Source organism: Argopecten irradians, chromosome 3 (genome assembly GCF_041381155.1).
Source record: "Argopecten irradians isolate NY chromosome 3, Ai_NY, whole genome shotgun sequence".
Taxonomy (NCBI): Eukaryota; Metazoa; Mollusca; class Bivalvia; order Pectinida; family Pectinidae; genus Argopecten; species Argopecten irradians.
This window is the reverse complement of record NC_091136.1, coordinates 36,587,461-36,607,602: the sequence shown is the minus strand read 5'-3', so window position 1 is coordinate 36,607,602 and position 20,142 is coordinate 36,587,461. Positions and strand designations below refer to the sequence as shown.

The 20,142-nt window shown below is 31.7% G+C and overlaps 1 protein-coding gene across 3 annotated transcripts; it reads right to left on the bottom strand.

The window, feature by feature from the left end:
- On the bottom strand, positions 1–15,891 carry LOC138318429 (myosin heavy chain, clone 203-like). Of its 3 annotated transcripts, none has more exons than XM_069260769.1 (5): positions 15,606–15,891; positions 5,265–5,416; positions 1,600–1,824; positions 1,126–1,276; positions 1–897 (listed from the first exon to the last, which is right to left on the bottom strand). In XM_069260769.1, exons 2-5 carry the CDS (start codon positions 5,400–5,402, stop codon positions 611–613), a joined length of 801 nt encoding a protein of 266 aa, XP_069116870.1. In that variant the 5' UTR covers positions 5,403–5,416; positions 15,606–15,891; the 3' UTR covers positions 1–610. The 3 variants fall into 3 exon arrangements, with proteins under 3 accessions (XP_069116870.1, XP_069116867.1, XP_069116868.1); XM_069260766.1 differs by having other exon boundaries at positions 5,250–5,416; positions 15,606–15,889; XM_069260767.1 differs by lacking the exon at positions 15,606–15,891 and adding an exon at positions 5,584–5,809 and having other exon boundaries at positions 5,250–5,416.
- Positions 15,892–20,142: the final 4,251 nt, after the last annotated feature.

The following is a 20,142-nucleotide window of genomic DNA, read 5'->3' as shown; positions in this document are numbered from 1 at the left end:
TTTAGTGTTTGAATAATATTTTATTTCATCAAAACAAATATATGACACAAAGCCTGACTCCATACAACATTATCGACATTTATGTAAATTTATGCGGAATTGTAAATAATATATGTCGTCATTTGAAGCAGATATTGGACCAGGCGGACTACTACACATGAGTAAATTACGAAGAAAATTACCTGGTGAAAGAATGATAGTTATCTCTGATACTGATAATGATAATTCGGATATTGAATCCGTACATAGTAACCATTCACAGTGATGTCAAAACAGCTAACAATGAAGGCCCACTGCTAAAACTGTCCAATTAATAAAACACGGTCTCATCAGGCAGACTAACTAGAGTAAATAAAGTACATGTATTGTGTTTTAGGAAACAACAGTATCCGTGTCACAAAACGAAAATTACATTGGCTTCAGTCTCGAACCTAGAACCACTTGAACATCATAATACAGTGTATTTAAACTAAAAATCACATTTTCAATTATGACCCTATATGAGCCATTTATAGTCCCAACAGACTTTCGTAGGCTTTCGGTAATTGAAGACGCTATTCGTTGTCTGTAAATTCACAGCTAAAAGCGATCTGCTTACAATACACTGAACCTACACTAATGTAGGGGTGTCCATATTTAACTGTTCAATTTCACTTGAAATGTCTTTCTGTTCGGATTTTTTCTCACTCTGTTCCATAAATGCCCCGCCGTCTTGATTCTGGGGTTTACCCTCCTCTTCGAGTTGTCGTATCATCTCCTTGAGACGGTGGTTTTCCTCTTGTAGAATTTCCATTTCAGATTGAATCTCTTCGTTTTCCTGGCGCAGACAGGAATCAGTCCTCAGCTTACGAACGTTTTCTAGTTCTTCTTGTAGGTCGGTTTTGTGGCATTCGAACTCTGTATAACATAAAAATGAAAAAAAAAAAAAAACAATTTTAAAACATTTTTGACACAAAGAAACGTGAGGATGCAATACAGGTGAATGATAGCTCACAATATACCACAAAAGCAATCACAATTAACTGTCATTTGTCATTGAGGATCCGTCTTCTGAATAACGTTATTAAGTAGGAGTTGTAAAATATTAAATAAATATTTTATCCTTCAAAAAGTGAACATTCGTACCTCTACAGTTAAATTCGGCCACATTTAATCTCGCTGACAACTGTTCGTTCTCGCATTCTAGACTTTCCTGTCGTTCCTGGGCCTCGCAAAGGTCATTTTCAAGGTCAACCACCCGCATACTTAATATGTCCACAGTTTCGTTTAAAGATGTCTGAAAATAAAAGAAAACTGAAAATGTTTAGAGTGCATTGATTGTGTGGCAACTTTGGATAAATCTGCACTTGCATTAGCCAGGGAATAAGCCACCATGAACAAAAAGAACAATTAAATATCATGTCATGATTCAGATTAATCTGAATTACTTATATGTCAAACTTTTAATGCCTCAAGATAGATTTTTTTGTTTGAGTTTCACGGCCAATCCACAACTAAGGTCATTCAGACTCAAGATAGAAGGATTTTTATCTAGCAGTTGTTCTCTTTACATAAATGCAATGGAAAAGTTTCAAATGGAAAACATGCAAATAAAATTACCATGTCTTCTTTTAGATGACTTTTATAGTCCTCCAGTTCACCCATCCTCAGTTCTACGCTTTGTTTACGTCTGCTTAGACGCCATTTTTCCCGCTTTAGACATGCTATGAGGGCCCTCGCGGACTCCAAACCTTCTTTGAGCCGCTTGAGACTGTTCTTTTTTCTAGCATGAGGGTCAGGAGGTGTCTGGTTTATCTGTCGTCTGTCGAACTCTTCGTCTTCAATCTGAGGAAAGAAAACAATGTCTTATTAATTAATTTTGATGTGACTTTTTTGTAATCGTAAGTTGAGTCGACGGGTATGACAAGTCAAACGTTGCAAAATTCAAAATATATATATTCAATAAATTAAAAATATATGTTCAATATTCTTCATTATATACGTGATAAAATTATCTATGTCCAGTATTTTCCATATATATTTATGTGATGAAATGCATATATATATGTTCAATAAATGTGGTAAAAATATATACATTCGATAATTGCATTCTGGGTATGGTTTGTAACAACGGATTTCATTAGCTATTAAAAAGAGGCCGCCATGCATCTTGCACCCTTACGAATTTTACTGACCTCTACAGTCGTAAAGAGGGATTTAAAGTACATGTGGTTTCGGTAATTACAGAAATTGTTTCTTTACTTGCAGATGTCGTTTCAGTACTTTTATATTAAAAACCTGTAAGCCAAATAAGAATGCTATGTGGTGTCCCACCTCAAGTAACATTACTGTAACGTTATTTTAATTTCAGCATCTGACCCCTTTTGGCGTGGCCGGGATGAGGTCATTAAGATGTTATCAAATGAAATACGGGTAGATCTAGCACAATGTCATGAATTAAAATTTTATTTGAGAGTGAAAAGGTCATATATACATCTGCATCTAAATTCTTTTATATTCATTATATGAGGGTACAGCCATCTTATATGTAACAGCCAATGAAATCTGTTAAAACAAACCTTACTCAGAATGCAATTATCGAATGTATGTTTTTACCACATTTATTGATCATAAATATGCATTTTATCACATATATATTTTAAATAACCACAAACATATTTAAATATCGCATAAATATTTTTAAAACATCGCACATGCATCTGAGTAAATATTGAACACATATATATTTATCACATATATATTGAAAACTATTGAAACATATTTTTATTTATTGAATATATATATTTTTGAATTTTGCAACGTTTGACTTGCGATAGACAGGACCAATTTAAATAGTTTTGTATTGAACTTACTTGATGTTGAAGATATGTGTTTTTGCAAACCATTTGATTTTTCTAGCTTTCCTCTTAGTGTTTCTAGTTTATTACTCACTGACCTGTCCTCCATGTGGATTTAATATTCATCATGAGTTATTGTTATATCAAAATTAACAACGAAGAAAACAACGTTGAATGGTATAATATTGTGAGTGGATATATATTTTTCCGTTATAAATTGTTAATGCAAGAAATAAGGTAATAACGTATTCATATCCGAATTGTATTAAGTTATACAAATTAATTTGAATTAATATGCGCATGCCTCGAGGCCCGTGTAACATCTACATGATTTTGTCTACGTGAAATATATAGAGTAACTTACTAAAAGTTATTTAATTTATCATACTGTCAAACAATTTCAAAACAACAGGGCCCAGTTGTTAAAAAGGTGATTAAGCTAATCACAGGTTAACGAAAATTTTGAAATCAAGAGATACATTTAAATTCTGTTAACTGATAACTTTACAAAATTTTGTGAGATTTTAAAGAAATCCATTCTCTACCTATTTACTGATTTTAGTAAAGATATAGTCACAGAATTTGTAGTAAATGGGGAAAAACATTAATCATATGATTAAGACAATTACCTTTTAAAAGTCTTAAACTGGACGAGCAAATAAAAAGATGTATTCACGAGAAGTGTAGAGAACTACATGTACGAATTAGGTAAGTAGCCCGTAAAGACAACCAGCATCCAATACTATATGTCCTGTTAAATACTAATTAATAATGTATACTTAATCATGAAAAAATGAAATGTAAAGCACATGGAACCATCAATTCAACCAACCAATAAAATTATGTACTAAATTCAAATAACAATTACTTTTTGATAAATCCTAATATGCGAAGTACATGTAATTGAAAAAGTTACTTAAGCTACGTGATGGAATCTTGTAAGCCATCAATAATTAGAAAGTTATGTACAATATCCATAATAAAATAATAAATCATTTGTGACGAATGGGTACTATTATATATATGTATATACTAACGAAATAACATGTTAATCTCATTTTGTATTTTCTCCGGATTTTTTCCCCAATCGCCATTTATCATATGCTCAATGCTCACACTTCCATCTTCTCTTTGCTATCAAATTACACGTTGGAACAGCATAATTTCAGGTGATAAGATTTACTACTTGTTTAAGTCGTCGACCAAACATTTCGGTAATATTATTTTTTTTGCTCTAGGATGTATAGTAAAGTAAGATATAAAAAAAAGAAAGTCGTGGAAAAAAATACGTATAAGCTCAATCAAGATTAATCATATTTTAATTAAGCAAGTACAGTATCAGGGCAATGTTGAGATAGAATGATGATGGTTTAACTGAAACAAACATATGTAATTATGTATAAACGTCTAATTAGAAGTTTGTATGCTCGCACACATAACTGGCAAGCTGAAGCACATTAGATAAAATTCAAGTTAGATAAGATAAATAAAATACTAATAGTTTTGGCATACATCTCGCTCTCTGCTTTATTGTTAAACATATGGTCCAAGGTACAATGTAATAAAGAACTGATGCACAAGGCCTGTCGATGTATTTGGACCGATAAATTACATCAACAAAATTCTATATAAATTCAGGTGCATTAATACACAAAGCGAGATAATTGATCAATAGCATGTCTATGTCACAATTGGATATTTTTTTTTTTAAATATTGCAACAAAGTGCAATAGTTGCCTAAATTCGTTCCACTTTTAAATAATGATTTATTGGATGACGGTTTTGTCAACAGTTGATGTTGCTTATTTAAATATAGTTCAGAACCGGTCAGTAAAGTTTCTGTACGTCCATAAAGGCAAGTTCTCGTTTTGTGATGTTAACCTTCACTATAAAGACATAATTGGCGGTATAATTTTAATGTAATATTTAATAGAAGTAGCAGAATAATTTCTTTCTTGGTGGTTCTTGTTTCAATAGGACACAAGAAATACTTGTTAAAGTAAGACAATCGTCAAGCATGGCTCTAAAAGCAACAGCTACAGATATGAATGGTTTATGACAGACAAAATGACTATCAAATTGTGTACATCAGGATCATAATGAAAATTCATAATGTTTCCAGCTTCCACTTTACGATGTAATTTAAATGTCCGTGCATATATAGAAAAGCTGTTTCAATGTTCGTATTAAACTGCACATGCTTAGCTATATAAGTATAATATAACGATTAATATTTATTCTAGTTTAACTATTTTATGGACAGTTATATAATTCTACGATAAGCTATTCTATACCATACTACATAGACTGGTTAACGTGGGTAACCGATGATGTACTACAATATGCACTACTACGACATACTTTAAGAGAGTACTAGAAGCTACTTCTACTTAATTTATAAACGATATTTACCTGTGGAGTACGTACCTTGACGTACTCGTCTTCGACTGAGGTTAGGATGTCTGCCAGCTCGTCCAGTCTGTCCACTAGAGTGTCCGCAGTGTCCATAAGTCCATCACTGCTCCGCCGACGGGTAGGAGAACTAGTACTGTCAGTGTTGGCCATTATCTAATGCTTCACTGTAAACAGAAGAAAATAAAATAAATCCCAGGTAGAAAGAACACTGTTTTTATATTGGTGATGTTTATACAGTAAACATCCATAAAATGAACTAAAAACGCTCATCCGTCATATCCGCATGCTCCAAGCTGTTTTCTTCTCATTGAGTTTTGGTAATAAAATGTACCTATTGTTGATAGTTATCTTGGTGTCTCTCAGGAGGATTGCATGGGTGTCATTAGCCGAGTTTCACCAGATCTTGGAGGATGTTGTTAATGCTGAGGACCTGGGCCTGTTTGTCACTACGTCAAATACACACTAAAGTCGACTGTCTTGTCGCATGCCTGGGGTGAACCATACACTCTACCTGTGAGTTATCGTTTATGGAGTAATGAGATCAATTAACAGTGAAGGTCTGCTATCACCTATTGCACAAAGTTGTGTGTATACTAAGGCCCGAAGGTAAAGATACTTAGATTTATATATACAGTCATGTTGACATGTTTAATAACATTGCTTCCTAATGTCCTCACCTTAGCAATAAATTGTTTTCGCTGAGTATGTGCCGACAGATACATATCATTATTTCATTTAAAAAAAAACTTTAATTAAATGAGTAGGTTTAATAATGACTTGGTAACATTAGACAAGAGGCTCTCTCCCCCTGTACAATAATAACATGTTTGTTATGTTATACCCTGGAGTAATTTGTTACTCATTTGAATAATAAGACAATAACAATCAACTGATACAATGCTAAAACAACAATGTATCTTCAATACACCAGTTTGTGAGTTTTTCCCAATTTGTTAGTTTTTCCCTCCCTTAAGACATACGTTTTGTTCGACTTGTTTTCAAAAACATTTTTCACAAAACAAATAGAAATCAAAACAACAGTAGCTCAAAGTTAAGTAAATTAAAATAAAAATCATCCATTTTTATTCTGAACATACTAACACGTGTGGTTCAATCCCTTAACAGATTTTAATGTATAAAGCCCCTAGGTTAAAGTGAATGTCGTCTGCTCACACGTATATATAGTATGTGTTGAGAATTTCGTACGTAACATTAATTGAGTTAATTGTTATACATGGCGCGTCTTTAATTGGATTGCTGATGTAAACGAATCTGTCGGTTACTGTAAGGTCGGCAATGATAAATAACATAACAAGGTACCGTTGTTTTCAATCTATCAGTCATTTCTGTATTATATCCCTCATAAACATACATACATAATTATGTATATCACTTCCTACGAAAGTTGTCGCACCACAATGACAAAATAACTCTAAAAGTCCGCATTACGAAGTCACAGACCAAATCTATGTTTGTAATCATTTGTTTATAGTATGCAACAACTTCCATTACAGCATGGACACCTTTTCTTGTTGACAGTATAACACAAATATCTTATTGATCTCTACAAAATGTGACCCCCGCATCACGTCATTGTATCAATAAAGAAAGAACTATTAAAGGGTTAATGAATGGACATCAGCTAATATATTGACTTGTGACTACAAAAAATGTATTATTTGTCTACCTTACTCTTAAGCGATAATAAGTAATGGTAAAATAAGGCTTTTGACGCAATATAGTCTGACACAATGTAATTTCATGTATTTTACTGATTAGTGGAAAGGGATAAGTTATACTAACATAGTGTAGTTATTGACGATAATGTTATACTAAATATAACCCTCATCAATGAATAACATAGTGTAGAACTTTAGTTACTGACGATAATGTTATACTAAATATAACTCCTCATCAATTGAATAACATAGTGTAGAACTTTAGTTACTGACGATAATGTTATACTAAATATAACTCCTCATCAATGAATAACATAGTGTAGAACTTTAGTTACTGACGATAATGTTATACTAAATATAACCCCTCATCAATGAATAACATAGTGTAGAACTTTAGTTACTGACGATAATGTTATACTAAATATAACTCCTCATCAATGAATAACATAGTGTAGAACTTTAGTTACTGACGATAATGTTATACTAAATATAACTCCTCATCAATGAATAACATAGTGTAGAACTTTAGTTACTGACGATAATGTTATACTAAATATAACTCCTCATCAATGAATAACATAGTGTAGAACTTTAGTTACTGACGATAATGTTATACTAAATATAACTCCTCATCAATGAATAACATAGTGTAGAACTTTAGTTACTGACGATAATGTTATACTAAATATAACTCCTAACATAGTGTAGAACTTTAGTTACTGACGATAATGTTATACTAAATATAACTCCTCATCAATGAATAACATAGTGTAGAACTTTAGTTACTGACGATAATGTTATACTAAATATAACTCCTCATCAATGAATAACATAGTGTAGAACTTTAGTTACTGACGATAATGTTATACTAAATATAACCCCTCATCAATGAATAACATAGTGTAGAACTTTAGTTACTGACGATAATGTTATACTAAATATAACTCCTCATCAATGAATAACATAGTGTAGAACTTTAGTTACTGACGATAATGTTATACTAAATATAACTCCTCATCAATGAATAACATAGTGTAGAACTTTAGTTACTGACGATAATGTTATACTAAATATAACTCCTCATCAATGAATAACATAGTGTAGAACTTTAGTTACTGACGATAATGTTATACTAAATATAACTCCTCATCAATGAATAACATAGTGTAGAACTTTAGTTACTGACGATAATGTTATACTAAATATAACTCCTCATCAATGAATAACATAGTGTAGAACTTTAGTTACTGACGATAATGTTATACTAAATATAACCCCCTCATCAATGAATAACATAGTGTAGAACTTTAGTTACTGACGATAATGTTATACTAAATATAACTCCTCATCAATGAATAACATAGTGTAGAACTTTAGTTACTGACGATAATGTTATACTAAATATAACTCCTAACACTCCTATCAATGTAATAACATAGTGTAGAACTTTAGTTACTGACGATAATGTTATACTAAATATAACCCCTCATCAATGAATAACATAGTGTAGAACTTTAGTTACTGACGATAATGTTATACTAAATATAACTCCTCATCAATGAATAACATAGTGTAGAACTTTAGTTACTGACGATAATGTTATACTAAATATAACTCCTCATCAATGAATAACATAGTGTAGAACTTTAGTTACTGACGATAATGTTATATATACTAAATATAACTCCTCATCAATGAATAACATAGTGTAGAACTTTAGTTACTGACGATAATGTTATACTAAATATAACTCCTCATCAATGAATAACATAGTGTAGATCTTTAGTTAATGACGATAATGTTATACTAAATATAACTCTCATCAATGAATAACATAGTGTAGAACTTTAGTTACTGACGATAATGTTATACTAAATATAACTCCTCATCAATGAATAACATAGTGTAGAACTTTAGTTACTGACGATAATGTTATACTAAATATAACCCCTCATCAATGAATAACATAGTGTAGAACTTTAGTTACTGACGATAATGTTATACTAAATATAACTCCTCATCAATGAATAACATAGTGTAGAACTTTAGTTACTGACGATAATGTTATACTAAATATAACTCCTCATCAATGAATAACATAGTGTAGAACTTTAGTTACTGACGATAATGTTATACTAAATATAACTCCTCATCAATGAATAACATAGTGTAGAACTTTAGTTACTGACGATAATGTTATACTAAATATAACTCCTCATCAATGAATAACATAGTGTAGAACTTTAGTTACTGACGATAATGTTATACTAAATATAACTCCTCATCAATGAATAACATAGTGTAGAACTTTAGTTACTGACGATAATGTTATACTAAATATAACTCCTAACATAGTGTAGAACTTTAGTTACTGACGATAATGTTATACTAAATATAACTCCTCATCAATGAATAACATAGTGTAGAACTTTAGTTACTGACGATAATGTTATACTAAATATAACTCCTCATCAATGAATAACATAGTGTAGAACTTTAGTTACTGACGATAATGTTATACTAAATATAACCCCTCATCAATGAATAACATAGTGTAGAACTTTAGTTACTGACGATAATGTTATACTAAATAAACTAACTCTCTAAAACATAGTGTAGAACTTAGTTACGACGATAATGTTATACTAATTAATACTTTAGTTACTGACGATAATGTTATACTAAATATAACTCCTCATCAATGAATAACATAGTGTAGAACTTTAGTTACTGACGATAATGTTATACTAAATATAACTCCTCATCAATGAATAACATAGTGTAGAACTTTAGTTACTGACGATAATGTTATACTAAATATAACTCCTCATCAATGAATAACATAGTGTAGAACTTTAGTTACTGACGATAATGTTATACTAAATATAACTCCTCATCAATGAATAACATAGTGTAGAACTTTAGTTACTGACGATAATGTTATACTAAATATAACTCCTAATCAATGAATAACATAGTGTAGAACTTTAGTTACTGACGATAATGTTATACTAAATATAACCCCTCATCAATGAATAACATAGTGTAGAACTTTAGTTACTGACGATAATGTTATACTAAATATAACTCCTCATCAATGAATAACATAGTGTAGAACTTTAGTTACTGACGATAATGTTATACTAAATATAACTCCTCATCAATGAATAACATAGTGTAGAACTTTAGTTACTGACGATAATGTTATACTAAATATAACTCCTCATCAATGAATAACATAGTGTAGAACTTTAGTTACTGACGATAATGTTATACTAAATATAACTCCTAACATAGTGTAGAACTTTAGTTACTGACGATAATGTTATACTAAATATAACTCCTAACATAGTGTAGAACTTTAGTTACTGACGATAATGTTATACTAAATATAACTCCTCATCAATGAATAACATAGTGTAGAACTTTAGTTACTGACGATAATGTTATACTAAATATAACTCCTCATCAATGAATAACATAGTGTAGAACTTTAGTTACTGACGATAATGTTATACTAAATATAACCCCTCATCAATGAATAACATAGTGTAGAACTTTAGTTACTGACGATAATGTTATACTAAATATAACTCCTCATCAATGAATAACATAGTGTAGAACTTTAGTTACTGACGATAATGTTATACTAAATATAACCCCTCATCAATGAATAACATAGTGTAGAACTTTAGTTACTGACGATAATGTTATACTAAATATAACTCCTCATCAATGAATAACATAGTGTAGAACTTTAGTTACTGACGATAATGTTATACTAAATATAACTCCTCATCAATGAATAACATAGTGTAGAACTTTAATTACTGACGATAATGTTATACTAAATATAACTCCTCATCAATGAATAACATAGTGTAGAACTTTAGTTACTGACGATAATGTTATACTAAATATAACTCCTCATCAATGAATAACATAGTGTAGAACTTTAGTTACTGACGATAATGTTATACTAAATATAACTCCTCATCAATGAATAACATAGTGTAGAACTTTAGTTACTGACGATAATGTTATACTAAATATAACTCCTCATCAATGAATAACTAGTGAAACTGTGTAGAACTTAGTTACTAGTTACTGACGATAATGTTATACTAAATATAACTCCTCATCAATGGATAACATAGTGTAGAACTTTAGTTACTGACGATAATGTTATACTAAATATAACTCCTCATCAATGAATAACATAGTGTAGAACTTTAGTTACTGACGATAATGTTATACTAAATATAACTCCTCATCAATGAATAACATAGTGTAGAACTTTAGTTACTGACGATAATGTTATACTAAATATAACTCCTCATCAATGAATAACATAGTGTAGAACTTTAGTTACTGACGATAATGTTATACTAAATATAACTCCTCATCAATGGATAACATAGTGTAGAACTTTAGTTACTGACGATAATGTTATACTAAATATAACTCCTCATCAATGGATAACATAGTGTTTAGTTATGGACGATAATGTTTACTAAATATAACTCTAATCAATGAGTTAAATAGTGTAGGAACTGACGTTAATGTTATACTAAATGTTATACTTAAACTCCCTCAATCGGACAGTTATACTAATCAACACTGTGTTTAATTTTATCTAAATATCAGTTACTGTCGATAGTGCTGTGCTAAATTCATGCAAAGATACTTGTTTACAAACATAGTTTTTTAAAGACGATATTTAGTGTAAATACATATTGGCCTTGCATATATACTTACGTACATATATAATAATGTATGTACGGTTCTCCCTCAACATGATGTCAGGTCATTGCCGCGAGGCTTAAACTGTCAACACTGTCGTCTTTTAGCTGTCGTCATCATGTTTCGAGGCTGTGTTAATATTTTCCGAATGTTTGATCAAAATAACATCATAGCCGATAAAGCGCAATTGACATTTATCAGTGAATTCATAGGAAAGAAAAATGAAGTGTAGAACCTCTGTAACTGGTCAAAATGAAGTGTAGTACTTCTGTAACTTGTTAGAAGTTAAAATGTTACGCAGTCTTTAAAGTATAATAGAATGAATCCCTGTCTATAAGAATAATTTTGATCCATTGCTACATCAATTTGAGTATCAAATAACGATGACCTTATTAGTGGTGATTTTGTCACAATGGATGAATGAAACATTATTATATAGTTTTATCATTTTAAAAGGCATATATTGCAGTCGTTTAAGAGTGTGTACATTTTAATGTTATAACAACGATTGAAGAAATGACATAATGTTTTGAATAGTGAGACGCAATAGAAAAAGAAAGTGACGAAATAAAGTATTTATTTATTTGAAAACAAGATATGTTATAGTGTTGTTTTGAGTATGTTGTAATTCATATTCATTTGTATTAGCATACGACATCTTCAATTTCCATCCTGACAGCAAGCTAAGTAGAAGGATTTGAATTAATTTTGTTATATTAAAACATACATAGAATGATTACCATTGTTCTAATGACAACTGTCTATTAGCGATTTTGCTGATACATGCATTTATACATCAACAATGGCATTACTGTTGACAAGAACGGTTGTATACAGTAATTTATTCAATCCTTACGACATATAATATAAATTACATGTTATTATATCGGTTCTATTGTTGCTGTACTTAATATATGAAATATTCAAGTATATCATTGTCACTATTGACAGTTTTATAGACCATTGTAAGGACTTGACCTTTGATGTTATTGATACGACAACCAATTGTTTAATATTTGCGTAAGGACTTCGGGACTTTATCACTTCCTTTTTCGCCATTTTTGCACTTTATTACTACTAACTTGCATATCAAAATTGTTTTCTGTTATTAATCAATTCTCCGCATTGTGTGTTTTCATAATGTTGATTAAATGCACCACGTTGTTTTCGAGTTTACTGCGTGTGTAATGTTTTAATTATGTGTTTTTCGCAATGTACTCCTGAACTTCTTTTGAATTTAAAGAATATCAATAATCACCCCTCATCTCTCGCTCTAAAGTGTGTGCTGTTATCATGAAAATACAAAACAATCTTTTTCAATCTTTACGCTTAACTTATGGAAAGGTAATTACTTAAAAATAATTGACAACGATGATTAATAACCTGTCATCAATGAAAGCCTATTGATTGTTTGAATTGAATGGTAGCCTGATTTATATCATTCTACACAATAAAGCTTGATTACAGATGTATATTTGGTGGAAGGTACCATCAATGTGAAGGGTTCAGAAAGGTTATCTGGGATATATAATGAACACATCAATATGTCATTTATCAGACACAAGTCGAAGCTAAGGATGTAAACACTGTTTCATCAATGATGTCACTCTCTACAGAAGGTCACAGATCACGTGTAGCGACGGAGGTCTCCCGGAAACTGGTTATAAGGAGGAACGCCCCTGTTTAGCACTAAACTTTGTAAACTCTTTATCATAACTTAACATAATATATTCAGTTTATTACTTTTTAAGTATTTACTGACGTAGTATGCAAATGGTATTGTATTCTTTTTAGAGCACCAATTAACGTATTGTATCCCTACTAGGTTAAGTCTCTGCACCAAACGGCAACAACTACATGATCTATACTTGGAAATGGTTTAAGTTTATCGACTTAGCATCTTATTAACAAATTAGGTCATTTAAGGCAGTATTGGGTTCGGTTCTGAGAAAAACAGGAAGAAGATTCTTCTTTTCTTTTGATCACAATTAAAGCATAAGAATGACCAGTTTTAGTGGAATACACAGAAATACCATAAAGAAATTGCCTGAATTGCAGAAGAAAATGTGCATCGCTGCAAACATATAAAGATGTATTCGCATACAAACACGGTCAGCTCCTAATACCTATTGCATGTCAAGTGAACTGAAATTAATGTTCCATTCCACTTTAGTATAATCTCTGCATTCCCAGCCCAGTATATTTAACATGTCCAAGGTGATGCGAATACTGAAGGGCATATTATCTTCTACATTCGAAAAATACCGGTTAAACGCAGTAAAACATTACGGCCGATATTTAAATGTTAATGGGAAATATTCTGATTCCACTTGTAATATGTGGTCCGATTTGTTCATTGATTGTTATCTTGCCAGTAAAAAAGAACCGGCTTTGAACTATATATGATGGCGTGTGTCGTAAGCGTTTACTCTTCCGGTCAATCTGGTTCAATAATCCGTGTCCTTTTGTTGATTTTATATACAAGTTTATGGGTTGTCTGGCCTTTGATTTGTAACTTTTGAATTTTGACTTGTATTACCGTATATGGCTGATATTTCCACGTGGTCGCGAAAAATTGATCCGTGATTAGTAAGTATGGAGTACACATGTAGCATGCAACCAAATTGCGAATTTATAATATTTAACATTAACTCATTTCGTTTCAAAACGTCACAGAATATTTGATATTACGTCTCAGATTATAATGAAAGAATCATACTACATTTGTACGTCGAAAGGTCGATTTTCTCTGTTAATGTCAAACGGACTTGGATTTTGTTTTTAGTGGTAATTTTCATTGAAACTAATAACCTGGAAAGTGTAATCACACAGAATTTAATAATTTGTATAACGAATACCAGAAGTAAGTAAACCAGTTTATGTGTCATGTCGTACACGTGTGTGTAAATGACATTATCTTAATGTAAATAATTCATATCTACCAACGTCAGTAAGTGAATTCCGTGTACACAATATAGAGCCGGACATTTACGATGTGGTGTACAGTTGGTCTGAGTTGGTCTCTACACCGTCTATGGTCAGATAATATCTGATATATTGAAAGCGTCATTATTGATAAAAAGTTTCGTAAATATCTTTGAAAGACTTGAGCTTGCTTGGTTCTTACAAATTTGTTTGTTTTGATAATTGACATGGTCAAAGAAATAGACATTTAATAGAATAGCAATATAATCATATCAGGTGCGTAAATCAGTCGGAGCAATTAAATAAAACAGCAAATTAATAAATTACTGTAAAACTCTCATAAACATCGTTCAGATTTTTATTACGCAATGAAACATTTTTTTTAAATTTAAAAGCATGCAATTAACATGTTGTTCGAACGCCCAAGGATTGTGTGCAGCATGGGTAATATCTAGGTATTTTCTGAGATTTTGATTTTCAGTTAAGCCAAATATAATGTTAGCAAATCTAAGAAAACACCTTATATTGGAATATTTCTTTCGGAAAATATTACAAAAACAATAGAAAACAATCTGAAGTGAAGGAACATCCCCTCGTGATAGTTTCCTATGAAGAACTTAAGTTAAACATTTCTTTAGATTACCGAAGTTTAATAAAATAGGGTCGGGTAAGAAATTTCTAGATAACGTATTTTGAGTAAAAAGAGCCAGCACCACTTTAAATGATAACCATTGGTATGCATTAATAAGTGGAGCTTTACGATTTTCAATATGACAATTGTATGTATCGGGTGATCAGATGTAACTCAGACAAAAAGATACTAGTATACTAGTGTTCTTGTCACGATATTTGCCTATACATTATAGTTGTATTAGTGTAAAGATAAATTATCTAAATTAGCATCATACAATCACGACATGTGCTATTTTTACTTTGAGAATATATATCATAAATGTATATCATGTATATATATCATAAATGTATATTATATATTATTTGTACTAACCTGTTGCAATCCTGTTTGTAATGCAATAAGTTATCCGTCGAGATAAGGAATCAAATTTATCCCAGCAGAAATAATCCACCATCAAAATGTCTTCTGTAAAAGCTCAACTCACAGCATCAACACTGGTACCGCTTTTATTTTCTTTACCTTTCGCCGACCTGGGACACCAGCTGAGCTCTTGCAACGGAGGCCACGGCGGTTGACGTCATCACAGTGTTCAGTGGACCATGGCGACGTGAGAGCGCGGCGACACATCAGACTTACTCATGATCAACAACACGCGGGACCTTGATAGTTAAGACAATGTCTGTCTGTGGGAACTCGCCAACTGTCCAGCGATGACAATGGGAACGTGTTATGTCGTAATGGCTACTTAAGTGGCCTCTGTAGTCACAACTAAAGGTGATTTATTGTATATGATAGCATGTGTCACCTTCGTAGTATTACTATTAAGTTAGGTAATAAAAGCTTCCATTCGTCTAAAAGCATAAGTTGTCCTTAACTTAAAGCACGTACGTTATGTATATCAGTGTATTATATTGATAAAATAATTAAAATGACGTCCTTCATGTAAGCAGAAATAAAAACAAACATTTTGATATAAGTTCGATGTTCTATCGCCCACTTTTAATCCTGTTTATATTTGTCATTGCAACTTTAACGTTCATGTGAATGGTCTCGGGGTACATCACAATCCATTGAACTTGAAAATCCCTGTGGTGGAAACAAGTACATTTAGTATCGTGTTTACATATAATATAATCATATTCGGCTGTACGAAAAGCAAAAATCCCCTTTCAGAATGTCTCGTTTATTTTGTATACATATACCCCTCTGGCGTCCGAATTACTGTTTTGCAGGTAGAACCTTACTGCTGCTCTAATTACATTTCGAAAAAGGCGACTGCATGGGATGATATTTGTTCTGTTCTTATCCCAAATGTCTCCCAAGGAACTATCTGACGTTTAGACTGATACGTTGTTTAAGCGTCCATCGGTGACAATGTGAATTCTTGCTTTTGTTCAATACGTATTATTTTATAGGTTGAAAAGAAAAACAAGAGTGAATTTTATGCGATATAAAATATGCGCTGTAGACATAGCATATTTTGATGTAATTTGCAACTTTTAAGAGCTATAAATATGTAACTTTTTGTAACATATATAATAACATGTCATTCAGTGTCTCTTGTTACTGATTTATCTACAGTATCGACTTAATGAGGCATTAAATGGGTTTTATGTTTATGAAAAAAATAATATGAAGGCGTTTATTTGATAAATGAAATTTTAATAATTATGTTTTATTATAAATAACATAGAGATTTTCGTTGATGAATAAGTCGTAAATAAAGTGTCATAACTATGCTAAAGTAGTTCAAATCTGAAGTACACTGTATAACATATGTGTTATTTGTACCATTGCATAAAATGTGTCACCTTCAGAATAGCATTACCAGTGCGTAAGGAAATAAACACTACCATATGTGTTTAGATTAATAAGCTTGCGTCATTATCTTCCAGTGTGAATCATAAATCATTTCGTCAAGGTCATTACTTGACAGCTTAAATCAGAAGTTTTCATTTATCATTGCGCAACTGTCCGACATCTTAACTCTTTTAGAATACTACTGAGATGTCCCTGACCACGTCCTGTTAGTTAATAAATATAGAACATCTATGAAAACATCCCATCACAGTTCCCTCATTATCTGACTACTACTACTATTTTCAAAAGATTTGTCTCATTTTTTTATGAAATATATCTCTCTATTCCGGCCGCTTTCCTATCCAGCCATTTTACCAGTATTTGTCTGCTTAGAAAAGCAACAAACTTCATAAAGTGCATTTTTGTAGCGAGTTATATTTGTTCCCATATGATTTTTTTATTAATAGAAATACCCTTAATGCCAGTATCATATTTTAAATACTAAACTCACAAATTGCGTTCAATAACCAAATGAGAGTCAGTTATAACGCTCTTCTCAATATAACCTACAGTCATACGGTGGAAAGCATTGTGTAGTTTGAGATTATCAGATTTGATTATATTATCGACTCTGTTCCCCATACAGAGGTCCCCACAAAGGATAATTTTCTCTTGCAAGTCTACAAAGTAATATTAACGTCGTTAGAAACTATGTTAGCCTAGAACTTGAATAAACATGGTCAGATATAAATTTTGATTTTATTAAACCTATGACTCTATGGCTGCAACTCATTCAGGTTTTTATATTTGTATGACACGCCAGCCAAGGTCATTTTATGGACGACCTCATTTGTATGCCATCCGTTTCGTGTGCCGAGTAGCACATGGTCCAATCGTCCCTTCGGTCAGTTTGGAACCCTTGTCCATTTTATAGTGATATTTTGTTGACGACATATCACAAATGACAATGTTAGGATGCACAGCACAATATTGATGGGGTCAGTAAAGAATGAATGTGCAGTATACTCCTAGATTTTCAAACTTTTGATTATTGTCATTATCATCATTATAATCTATGTAATAAATTTAACTGTATGTATGATCGAGCCAAATCCCTCTTGGTGTTATTCGCAATTGCCAGAAAAAAATATTTGAAAGCTTATTGGATACCAATACACATATATTTTATATAATCAACATAGGTTTCCCGTACTTTTATGAAAGCTATTCCCCATGTGAAGAAAAGATTCAGACAGGGAGATCTGTGAAATCGTCCAAGAAATATTAGTTTGTATGGGAAACAGACATCTGTATATTAATTATATTTCCCTTCAAGGTTATAATGAGAAGATTGTTGATGTCAAGGTGAATTTAAAATTTTTTTGGTCAGATAAACATCTCAATTTGAATACCAGAATCATTGCTGATTGAAACCAAATTATGCTATCCAAGAATAATAGGTTCAATAGATTTGTAATAACGAATTTAAGAACTGTTAAATTGACCTTTTTGTGTCATGTCGTACTCGCATGTGGGGACATCTAAGGCCCCGGGGTCAGCCCAATCAGTAATGAATTCCGTAAATTTCATATAGAATCCGGACATTTCCGATGTGCTGTACATTGTAACTGATTTGGCTCTTAGACCATTCTTGGATGCATATGATATATTGAAGTCAGATAAAAAGTTTAAAAATTTTTGAAAAACTTGAGCTTGCCTTTCTTAGGCCCCAAATTTTTTTGTTCAGGAGATTGGGGTCAAAAGAATAAACCTTAATAAATAGCAATATAATCATATCAGTGCGTAAATCAGTGGATCCCAATGTTAAGTTTGCAAATTAATAAATGTAAAACTCTCATAAACAAGAAAACAGAACTTGTATAAAATATTGGCTCTTGACCCCGCCTTTCAGGCCCCCATTGGTAGCATTATATAAGTTGGTAATAGATTTTGATCCCCAGTATAAATCGCCAAATATATATGTTTTGCAAATCTAAGATACCATATATTGGAATATTTCTTTCGGAAAATATTACAAAAATTAATAGAAAACAATCTGAAGTGAAACATCCCTCTAGTTTCCTAATTATCTTAAGGGGTAAACATTTCTTTAGTGTGCTATTTTTAATAAAATAGGGTGAAAAACATATCTAATCGTATTCCGGTAAAAAGATCCAGCCCACTTTAAATATAACCATTGTCCTTAGAAAAAGTGCAGCTTTACGAACTTCATTAATATGCATTTTATGTATTAGAGTTATCAGATTTGTTCCCAGATTTATAATTTTATTAATAGAAATACCCTTAATGCCATATCATATTTTAAATATAAATTCACAAATTGCGTTCAATAACCAAATGACAGTTATAACGCTCTTCTCAATATAACCTACAGTAATACGGTGGAAAGCATTGTGTAGTTTGAGCCCCAGATTTGATTATATTATCGACTCTTTCCCCATACAGAGGTCCCCACAAAGGATAATTTTCTCTTGCAAGTCTACAAGCAGAAATAATCCATCAAAATGTCGTTAGAAAAGCTCATGTTACCTAGAACATGAATAAACACTGGTCCTTGATATAAATTTTGATACCTTTATTAAACCTATGACTCTATGGGGCTGCAACTCATTCAGGTTTTTATATCAGTATGACACCCAGCCAAGGTCATTTTATGGACGCATGGTCCACATCCAACTATACCATGATTAACGTTTCGTGGCCGAGATAGCAATGGTCCAATCGTCCCTTCGGTCAGTTTGGAACCCCAACTGTCCATTTTATAGTGATATTTTGTTGACGACATATGGCACTATCAAACTAAAGGTGATTTTTGTTAGGATAGCATGTTCACCACAATATTGATGGGGTCAGTAAAGAATGATGTGCAGTATACTCCTAGATTTTCAAACTTTTGATTATTGTCATTATCATCATTATAATCTATGTAATAAATTTAACTGTATGTATGATCGAGCCAAATCCCTCTTGGTGTTATTCGCAATTGCCAGAAAAAAATATTTCATGTAAGAAAGCTTATTGGATACCAATACACTTTTATATATTTTATATAATCAACATAGGTTTCCCGTACTTTTATGAAAGAACT

Bases quoted from the DNA above. Each gene is read 5' to 3' on its own strand.
- LOC138318429 (XM_069260766.1), bottom strand. From the start codon at position 5,402: ATGGCCAACACTGACAGTACTAGTTCTCCTACCCGTCGGCGGAGCAGT. The intron at 1,825-5,249 runs GTAAATATCGTT...TTCTTTCCTCAG, and splicing joins TCAAGGTACGTACTCCACAG to ATTGAAGACGAAGAGTTCGA. The intron at 1,277-1,599 runs GTAATTTTATTT...TTTTATTTTCAG, and splicing joins GTCATCTAAAAGAAGACATG to ACATCTTTAAACGAAACTGT.